Source organism: Wyeomyia smithii, chromosome 3, assembly GCF_029784165.1.
Source record: "Wyeomyia smithii strain HCP4-BCI-WySm-NY-G18 chromosome 3, ASM2978416v1, whole genome shotgun sequence".
Taxonomy (NCBI): Eukaryota; Metazoa; Arthropoda; class Insecta; order Diptera; family Culicidae; genus Wyeomyia; species Wyeomyia smithii.
Window position 1 is genome coordinate 42,222,189 of NC_073696.1, and position 10,984 is coordinate 42,233,172.

Here is a 10,984-nt window from a genome sequence, read left to right on the forward strand (position 1 = left end):
ACTAAACCATGGGCTGTGGAGATAAACTGACACAGCGAAAGAGTTATGTTTCTAGGACACGCACTAATCAGTATCATTCACTGCTTTGATGTTTCAATAGCCAACATAAAAGCTTTTTTTTCAGTTCAACTTCCGCGCCACAGCAATTGAAGGAGCAAACGTTTCCCGTAGCCCGTATACTGAAGCAACTGCGTTCAAGAGGGGTCATGGGATAATACAAAAATAACTAATGAAGGAGGTAGAGTTCGTACAAGTGAAAGTGTGAACACGGTAAGATTTATTTTTTCAATTTTTTTATATTAGGCGGTTGTTTTGTTAAAAATCAATTCGTTTCCTATAATATTTTATAATACGATTATAATCTTGGATTTCAAAATGGCATGTGAAATTAATTTCTGAATGACGCTCAGAGGCCTGAAATTGTCTCCAAATGCCATTTAGAAATCCAATATGGCGACATCCGGATTCTGTAAAACAACCTATAGTGACCAAATTCCACCCAATATAAGTATCTCCGAAACTAGCATGATACACAGCAGCTTGAATCAACCTCAGACACCACTTTGAATTTTAAGATTGCGACTTCTGGTTCCTGGGAAACAGCCGAAAATGACCGAATAACACCTAATATGGGTGTTTCTTCAACCGAAATTACGCCCAAGGGCCAGAAATTGTCTTCAAATTCCATTTTCAAATCCTTCCGGTATGTTAAAAACAGCTAAAAATAACCAAATACCATCCAATATGGGTATTTCCGGTGTCAGATTGATGCCAGAAAAATAGCTGAAAATGACCGAATACCACCCAGTACGAATATATTCAGAATAAAGGTGATGTACACAAGCCGAAAGTCGAGGATGTTGTCATTCCGATAAAAGCAATCATTTCAGTGAATTTGGAATGTCTAAAATTATTTAAATAAACACAAAAAGGGCCGGACCAAGTTTGCTGGGTCAGCTAGTTTTTAAATAAAAATTTATACGATTTTCAAGGATAAATTTTTTCTAACCCTTGTCATTACCGAAAGATTATGGTCTCAGAAGCAAAAAACGTGAAACCACGTTAAACAAAAAAAAATTTTGGTGCAGAAACTTTTCTCTTCGGTTTTGTTTTCCGATATATTCTATTGGCAACTTTTATCTAACTCTTGCCATTACCGTACTTGCAGGAGGACACAAAAAATTTCGTTTGAAAAACGTTTTTCCTTAAGATATTGCTAAGCGTTGCTGCTATCTACTACTAAGTTGGGACCGTTCTTATCACCATCCATTAGTTAAATGATTGGTTTGAACAGAAGCTGGCTATTATATAGCCCAAGAGTTCATTACCGTTTAACTAGGTATAATATTCTGTCGACCGTTCTGAAGAAAGCACGTATTAGGCCACCAAAAAGATCTATTGGAATCGGTGAGAGGCTTGACAATTAGAAACTGACTGAATTTTACCAACTCAGTGTGACGCTCTGGATGTGGTCCGGTTTTTCAATTTGTTCTCCTACATAAGTTAGTGTAAGATGTAATTCTACGTCAAAAATTTGACGGCCGACAGATTTCGATTGCCAACACTCCTGTTTGCGTATTGCCAAAAAAACGGTAACTTTTCACTGAAGGAATTGCTGGTAAATGACTACCGCTACCCCACAAAGATAGCTTGTTCAGGTATCAGGTAGGTCGGCTAAAAAGCCATGGCTTATAACGGCACGTTCCCCTCACATGTGGAGGATTTGTGCCTACAAGCGGTTGGAAACTGCATGAGTAATCAAGTGGACAACTATCGTAACGCTCATGATATGTTCCGTATTTTGAATTTGTATCCCTAAATATGTTGGCGTGAGATGGAGTTTTATTGTTAGTACAGATAAAGTTTTAAAAGAAATATGTGAAGTTGCTAAGGGCACTAACGCCTATACACCTATAAAGTTTCATTGAATTCTGAGAGGGTGGTGCCAACACATGATCGAGTGAGCGCCGAATTGTTCATACGCCTTTTCTCAAAATTAGTCGACGTTGTATCATTCGATTGTTTCTATGGTCACTAGAAGCCCTGGTGGAATTTGTTTCGGAAGGACCATTTTGTGGGCATATCGCTATAACACCCAAAACCATAAAAATGGCTGTGGAAGTAATTTTATGTACTTTGAACCAACCAATTATTGTAAACTATTGTTCAAATACTCATAAAATTCCTCAATTTCGGAAAATATCCCCGAAAAACCGGATTTCCAGCAATGAGAGAATTCTTCCGAGACTCGCTGATTCAGGTTTCAATGCAGAGAACAAACTAAATCTTTTAGTGCTGAAATTATGGAAATCGGATGAAAATTGTCAAAGTTATAAGAATTTTGATTTGTGCATACTTTAGTCTTTTTTCTAAGAGTTATTTTTGACAACTTTTCTATTTCTTTTGTCTGCCTTGGATTTGAAAATTAAGTCTGGGGTCGATTGTGGGCATCTGCGCATCATTTACGTTGTTTTCTGGTTAAAGTATGTGTTTTATTTGTATTCCCTGCCCACTTCCCGAATAGAAAGGGGTAACAAACCATCATTGGAACTCATTTTTCAAAACACCACATTGTAATTTTGTTTCCATTTGCTCTATTATCGATTTATTTTTTCTCTCGATTTATGCAAAATTCTATGTTTTACTTGTATGGGATCCCTCAGTAATTTTCATGTCTACAAAGAACAGATTCGGATCCGGAAACAGCAATCAGACCCGCACGATACTCTCAAGGCCCGATGGAAACAACCCAATATGCCAGTCCGTAATATCTTGGCCCAGCAGCGGAACAAATTTAATATGCTGCTTACCTATGGCAATGAAAATCATCAAACAGCAAACCTGTGCTTTTAATGCAAAATATTCTAGCTTTAAGTTAGATTTAGTTTCAGCTCGTAGTCGGCAGCGAGGAAAAAAAAATTGCTTTTAGTTATTTAGATACTTTAGAAAGTAAGCTACCAGATATAATTGGCGCCGTTAAACATTGAATTGTATTTGTGCCGTGTCAAATAAACTATAGATGAAGAAAAAAAAAAGAACAGATTGACGCTTGAAATGTTTCGGACACAGAATCTGTGTTCTGGCCACACTGGTTATGTTTCAGCCGCGTTGCTGCATGCTTGAATACCAAGAAATGTCATTGGGTTAAGGCGTAGAAATGACAGAAAGAAAAGTGTTGGAGCATAGAAGCATAGAAAAATTGTAAACAAACAGATACTGTAAAAGCAGGAAGGTAAAAAGAGATTCTGGCGTGGTTAAAGATAGAATTTACGGGAGATTAGTAGAAAATTTGATAGTAAAAGTGAAGTTCGGAAAGATAGATCAGTTGGAAGTGAAAGATAGTGTTGCAGTAAGCGAATAAAGATGCGAGAAGTGATACCGATACCTAATTGTATTTTATATACAGTCGTTGGTAATAATTCAGGCAGTTTAAGGTTGGGGAAATCGCATGCAAGGAAAAACTAGATTTGTAAGCTAAATTTATTTGTTACAATTCACCGATTAAATAAAACTAATTCTAGTTGAAGCTGTTTAAAGTGAAACTGCTGTTCAAAACTGTTTTTACTTGTCTTGGCCGAAAACGTGAAACCCAACAAACTTCAAAAATCTAGTTCGGAGAACATAACCTGTGAGAATGCGCTCATCACTTTCCAAAGACGAGAGGTGTCTGTTTTGCCGGAAAACGGAGCATGAATCTGTCGATATCGACTGGGTCCAATGTCCGGAGTGCAGAAAATGGGCACATATTTTTTGCGCAGGTGTGGATCAGGAGGTAGCCAATACGGATTGGTACTGTCCGCGATGCGATAGATCTGCTGATCAACCGTTGAAGGTACCGAAGGCAGGTAAGAAGCGTGCTAAGAAATCTGGCTCGAAGAGCGATGCAGGATCCGAGCAAGGGACTGGTTTCGTCATAGGTTCGACTGAGCAGCAGTCGGAAGAGAAACAGCGAATGAGGCAGGATTTTGCGAAGCAGATTGAGGTCCGGAAGATACAGCTCGCTAGAAAGAAGGCTTTTTACGAAGAACAAATGCAGCAAGAACGGGAAATGCGCGGACAGGAGCTTCAATTCCAACGAGAAATGGAAAGCAGGAGTTAGAGCACGAGCAAAAAATGTTGGAATGCCAACTGGCTGCGGAACGAAATTTCGTTAAAAGGCGGGATACGATTCGGAAGCAGTTAGAATGTAGTATTCAGCGAGTCAACGCTTTGAAAAAGCAAGAGGACGCGGTTGGGAGAAAAAGCGATGGTGCTCTGGATGCAAAATCGAAGTCGAAGGTAAACCATTGGTTGCAAGAGCAAAGAAAATTTGGTGCGGGATCGGTAGCAAAAGACTATCGCGGTGCTATACCGAAAGGCGAATCACGACGAAGTGAAACGGAGACGCAGCGATCGAATACATCCGGAATCGGAGGTGGCGAAATTGAGGACAGCGGAGATGCAGAGAGCATTGACAGTGACGTTTTCGAGGAGCCTAAAAACAGCGTTTACGACAGTGTGCGCAGTAAGGCAGTCGAAAATGGGCCGGGGCGCTGTGTTAACAGGATTTCGAGAGACCAGTTGGCCGCTCGAAAAGCGGTATCTCATAATCTGCCAAAGTTCAGGGGAGAACCGGAAGTGTGGCCGCTTTTTATAAGCAGTTTCGAGTACACGACGACGGCTTGCGGATTCTCGAATTTGGAAAATTTGAAGAGATTGCAGGATTGTTTGATGGGAGACGCGCTTGAAGCTGTAAGGAGTCGGCTAGTGATACCGGATTCTGTACCGGAAGTGATCCAAGATCTTAGGAACCTCTTTGGGAAACCAGAGAAGCTGCTCAAGACCCTGTTGGCGAAGATAAGAAATGCACCGGCACCGAGAGCGGATCGCTTGGAAACATTTATCAACTTCGGGATTACTGTAAAGCAGCTGTGCGATCATCTCGAGGCTGCTCGCTTGATTGAACACCTTAACAACCCGATGCTGGTATCGGAGTTAGTCGATAAGCTGCCGCCAAGTTACAAGCTGGATTGGGTCCGGTATAAGCGGAACAAGGTAGACAGTCCACTTCGTATGTTCACGAACTTTACGAACGAGATCGTGTCTGACGTGTCCGAGGTTACGGAGTTTGCCATGCTGTCGGTGAACGATCATGCGCGGTCTAGTAGAGGTAATCCAAAGATGAAGGAGTTTGTGCACATGCACGATTCAGAGGAGCGTAATGACGGTTAGAAGAATGACATAGTAGGAAAGGTATGTTGGATCTGTAAACGGCCAGATCATCTGATCAAGTCATGCGAAAGGTTCAGACGAATGAATGTGGGGGAGCGGCTGAGGGAAATTGAGAGGCAGAAGCTATGTGGGCTATGCCTTAATAAACACGCTAATGGGCGATGTGTGTCGAAGTCTCGGTGCACGATTCGGAATTGTCAGCGCAACCATCATCCACTGTTGCATCGAGTCGAAGAATCGGTTCAGTTGCAGAAGGCGGAATGTAATGCGATGAAGAATGCTGATAATGCGGTGATCTTTCGGATGATGCAGATAACTCTTTACTACGGAAATCGGCAGTTTGATACGTTGGCGTTTCTTGACGAAGGCTCGTCAACTACGTTGGTGGATGATTCGGTAGCCAAGCAGTTGAGAGCGGAGGGTATGCTAGAGCCCCTGATCGTCACTTGGACGGGCAACATCAACCGTTACGAGAACAGGTCCAGGAGGGTGGAATTAATGATATCCGCGAAAGGCTCGAAGGAGAAGTTCCCGTTGTTCAATACTAGGATGGTTTCGGAGTTGCAGTTGCCAAAGCAAAACGTACGGCTTGCGGAAGTGGCGAAACGGTATCAGCATTTGGCTGAAGTACCAACTAAGGATTATCCGTCGGAGCTGCCCAAGATTCTTATAGGTTTAGACAACCTATATCTATTCGCGCCATTGGAGTCGCGCATCGGTAGACCAAGTGAACCTAACGCAGTACGGTCGAGGCTCGGCTGGACGATTTATGGGTCGGAAAAACGTAAGACCAGTGTCCACACATATCTGAATCTGCATTCAGTGGCACGAGTGAGCAACCAAGAGCTGCACGACCTTATTCGGAAACAATATGAGATGGATGAGACAGCGGTTACACCGTTCACCGCGCCGGAACCGGTCGACGAGAAACGTGCTCGAGAAATTCTCGAAACGACAACGAGGAGGGTGGGCGATCGTTTCGAAACAGGGTTACTGTGGCGAAAAGATGAGCGATGGTTTCCTGACAGCTATCCGATGGCTGTGCGGAGAATGAGGGCACTCGAACGAAAACTGGAGAAGGATCCAGCGTTGAAACAGAACGTCTGCCAGCAGATTGTGGACTACCAAAAGAAGGGCTACGCTCATAAAATAACTGCAGAAGAGATCATAGAAACTCCTAGCTCGACGGTGTGGTACCTACCGATGAACGTGGTGATAAATCCGCGGAAACCTGGTAAAGTACGCCTGGTTTGGGATGCACTTCCCAAAGTCGTTTGCGGGTTCCGACAAGGTCCAGTGGCTTTCGGAGGGGACATCCAGGAGATGTATCACCAGTTAAAGATCCGGACTGAAGATAAGCAAGCGCTGCGTTTCATGTTTGGCAGTGACTCAACTGGAGCACCGCAAGTATATGTGATGGACGTGGCAACTTTCGGTGCAACGTGTTCGCCATATTCAGCGCAGTTCGTTAAAAATCTAAATGCGAAACAGTTCGAAAAAGAGTTCCCGGAAGCAGCGGTAGCTATAATAGAGAAGCACTACGTGGATGACTACTACTACAGTGTAGATACCGTCGAGGAGGCAGTCGAACGGGCAAGGCAAGTGCAATATATTCACTCGAAGGGAGGATTTCACTTACGAAACTGGGTGTCGAATTCGGAGGAGAGAATCGGCGAACGTAGTGCAGACACAGCAGTGCATTTCAGTCGAGACAAAGGCACGGATACGAGCGTGTTCTAGGGATCGTTCGGGAACCGGTGGATGATAGTTTTTGTTTCGCTACCGCTTCAAAGACGGATTTCCTCAGAATCCTCATTGGCGTGGAACATGCGACGAAGCGGGCGGTTCTCAGCTTTGTGATGGCTCAATTTGATCCCATGGGATTCCTCACACCGATTACCGTATGTGGAAAAATGTTGGTCCAGGATCTTTGGAGAAATGGCTGTGAATGGGATGCTAGGATCGATGAAGTATCGTTCCAGAAATGGCTGCGCTGGATACAGATGATGCGAAACGTTGGGTCGTTCAAGCTGCCAATGAGTTATTTTGGAGGTGCAAAGTCTAACGAAATAACGAATCTGCAGTTGCACGTATTCGCTGATGCTAGCGAGACAGCGTACGGGTGTGTAGCGTATTTCAGGGCGATCGTGCAAGGAGAAGTAAGGTGTGCGTTGGTCATGAGCCGATCTAAGGTGGCACCACTGAAGCAGATCTCGATCCCTCGACTAGAGCTTCTGGCTGCTGTTTTGGGAGCACGGTTGTCGCGGGCTGTGCTCGAGAACCACAACATCGTTATTGGGAAAATTGTTTACTGGATCGACGCGAGCGTAGTGCTATCGTGGATTCGATCCGATCAGCGAAGGTACAGACAGTTCGTGGGGTTCCGGATTGGCGAGATTCTTACTCTGACGAGGTTAACCGATTGGCGCTGGGTACCGACCAGAGTTAACGTTGCAGACCAGCTTACGAAGTGGGGCAAGGATCCGGATATGCATCCTAACAGTTCATGGGTTCGCGGACCAGCGTTTTTGTACCAAAGTGAAGAAGGGTGGCCGAAAAGAGATCTGCCGCCGGCAAACACGACAGAGGAACTGAGAATCCATCTATTGCTGCATGAGGTGAAAGGATCGGATGTTCTCGTGGATCCTGGCCGCTTCTCTAAATGGACGGTGTTAGTACGAACTATGGCGTGCGTACTTCGTTTCGTATCGAATTGTAAAAGAAATGTTGCCGGGTTGCCGATTGAGGTACTGCGTGCAACGAACAAGCAGGCGAAGGTACTTAAGTTAAGAAAAGGCGCGTCGATCAGGCGGCCGCTTCAGCAAAGCGAGTACCAACAAGCGGAACTATTTTTGTTGAAAATGACGCAGGTGGAAAACTTTATCGATGGACTGACGGTACTGAAACGAAACAGGGATCGTCCGACTGATCAGTGGATAACCATCGAAAGGTCTAGTCCGTTGTACAAACTGACTCCGTTGCTCGATGAGAGTGGCTTGATCCGCATGGAGGGACGAGTTGAGCGAGCAGACTTTCTTCCGTTTGATTTACGTTTTCCAGCGATTCTGCCGAACAATCATAGAATTACGTGGTTGATTGTTCAACATTATCACGAGAGGAGTGGACATGGATACCGCCAGGCGGTGAAAAACGAGCTGAGGCAATTGTATTACATTCCACACGTGGATGCGGTAGTTCGAAAGGTATTGTCTTCATGCGTTTGGTGCAAGGTGCATCGTAGTCGGCCTCAAGTTCCGCGTATGGCTCCGCTGCCGGTACAGAGACTTACGCCAAACCTTCGTCCGTTCAGCTTCGTTGGAGTCGATTTGGGACCGTTTGATGTTACTGTTGGGCGCCGAACAGAGAAACGGTGGATCGCGCTGTTTACCTGTCTGGTAACACGCGCGGTGCATTTGGAAGTGGCACACGGGTTGACTACTCAGTCGTGCCTAATGGCAGTATATCGGTTCGTGGGTCGTCGTGGTTGGCCGTGCGAATTCTTTTCCGATAACGGAACCAATCTGCGAGGAGCTAGCAAAGAAGTGCTAGAAGTTGTTCGGGGAATAGGAGACGACTGCGCCGATCAAATTACAAACGCTCGGACAAAGTGGACGTTTAATCCGCCAGCAACACCCCATATGGGAGGCGTATGGGAGCGTCTTGTACGTTCAGTGAAGGAGATGCTGACGGCTCTTGACGACGGTAGGCGTGTAACGGATGAGATTCTGCAAACAACTATTGTCGAGGCGGAGGACATAATAAATTCTCGTCCGCTCACCTACGTTTCACAGCAGACAGAGGAAGCTGAAGCACTCACCCCGAACCACTTTTTGAGGGGTACCTCACCGAACCAGCCTTGCGCAGGTTCACCAGTTGTACACACAGCAAAAGCACTTCGGGACGCGTTTCAGCGTTCACAGCAGTTAGCCAACGTGATGTGGGAGAGATGGATAAAGGAGTATGTTCCCTCGCTAAATCAGAGGACAAAATGGTTCGGCGAGACTAGACCGTTGAAATCTGGAGATTTGGTGTACGTCGTGGAAGGTAACAGCCGAAAGTGCTGGATTCGAGGAGTGGTGGAGGAACCCATCGTGTCAGGTGACGGACGGGTTCGACAGGCATGGGTGCGAACGAAAAGCGGAAGATTCGAGCGAGCGACAGCGAAACTAGCAGTGATGGAGATTCAAGAAGGTAACTCTGAGCCGGATAGCACTCTCGGGACAGGGTTACGGGCCGGGGAATGCTCTGGCCACACTGGTTATGTTTCAGCCGCGTCGCTGCATGCTTGAATACCAAGAAATGTCATTGGGTTAAGGCGTAGAAATGACAGAAAGAAAAGTGTTGGAGCATAGAAGCATAGAAAAATTGTAAACAAACAGATACTGTAAAAGCAGGAAGGTAAAAAGAGATTCTGGTGTGGTTAAAGATAGAATTTACGGGAGATTAGTAGAAAATTTGATAGTAAAAGTGAAGTTCGGAAAGAAAGATCAGTTGGAAGTGAAAGATAGTGTTGCAGTAAGCGAATACAGATGCGAGAAGTGATACCGATACCTAATTGTATTTTAATTACAGTCGTTGGTAATAATTCAGGCAGTTTAAGGTTGGGGAATTCGCATGCAAGGAAAAACTAGATTTGTAAGCTAAATTTATTTGTTACAGTTCACCGATTAAATAAAACTAATTCAAGTTGAAGCTGTTTAAAGTGAAACTGCTGTTCGAAACTGTTTTTACTTGTCTTGGCCGAAAACGTGAAACCCAACAATCTGTGTACAACATAGCATTTATAAGATCGATCATTACCTGAAAAAGCATCTATGCTCTCAGTTGCTCCTCTTTGTTTCCCAGCAAACAATTTGGTTCACATTCGAAGGCTTAACTCTGATTAGTGAACCTTTATTTGATGAAAATAACCATGTAAGATGCATGAAATACGACTATGTGTACAAATCTGGAGGCCATATACGTATGTACTTTGGAAAAAAATTAATTGTTGTGATTTTTTATAACGCAATACTTATTCAACGTTATTCAACGACCGACCAAATTATTTAAGAAGACAACGACTTTTTCTTTCATTTTTATGATTAGTTATAGGAAAAAGGAGTAATTTTTTTTGTTTTTTTTTGTATGTTTCAAAGCGTTACGTAAAATACTTTTTTCTAGAATAATTTTCCCAATTATTTTCTACCGTTGGTATCAGTGAAATGTTGACTACACCAATGGCTCTGTTGGATAACTGCGCTTTAGAGCATTCAGGATAAATACTCAACATAAAAATTTTCTTCAGTTCGCCAATGAGTAATCAATCCATGAGTATTGCCAAAGAAAACCTAAAATTATTTAGAATTTCTTCGAAAGCCCTGATTTATAATATTTGGTTAGAATACCTCTATTGCACTTCAATCCTACAAAACTAACGCTAATAAAATGTTGTAAAATAAAAAGATTCCACAAGTACCGCAAGCGCCTAAAATATTTTTTAAACAGGTTTTCACGATGAAAAAAAAATATTGTAAGCCATTGCGTCTTGAAACAGCACTCTGTGGAGACTCGGATAAATATTTTCACCTTAAAATGGTAACTACCATCCCGGGTAGCAATTACTGCATCCCCTGGCGGACCAAAGCGCTACAAACTTCTGCAGAGCTAGTTTCGGCTAAATTGGAACTGCTGTCGTTCGGTTGGGGATCTACTTTTGCTGTTCGATTGCAAACCAGTGCGTCGTCGTCGTCGTCGTCGTCGTCGTCGTCGTCGTTGCAACCAATCATTCAGT

The 10,984-nt window shown here is 43.8% G+C and overlaps 1 protein-coding gene and 1 long non-coding RNA gene across 2 annotated transcripts; both read left to right on the forward strand.

Moving 5' to 3' along the window:
• Nucleotides 1-3,171: 3,171 nt before the first annotated feature.
• Nucleotides 3,172-3,657, forward strand: LOC129727971 (uncharacterized). Its single transcript, XR_008728607.1, has 3 exons — nucleotides 3,172-3,349; nucleotides 3,407-3,469; nucleotides 3,522-3,657. It is a non-coding gene; the product is annotated as an uncharacterized LOC129727971 (long non-coding RNA).
• Nucleotides 3,658-7,070: 3,413 nt separating this feature from the next.
• On the forward strand, nucleotides 7,071-9,500 carry LOC129728242 (uncharacterized). Its single transcript, XM_055686659.1, has one exon. The coding sequence runs from the start codon at nucleotides 7,071-7,073 to the stop codon at nucleotides 9,498-9,500; it is 2,430 nt and encodes an 809-aa protein (XP_055542634.1).
• Nucleotides 9,501-10,984: the final 1,484 nt, after the last annotated feature.

What these genes read in the sequence shown, in the direction of transcription:
- LOC129728242 (XM_055686659.1), top strand. Translation starts at nt 7,071, where the DNA reads ATGGCTCAATTTGATCCCATGGGATTCCTCACACCGATTACCGTATGT.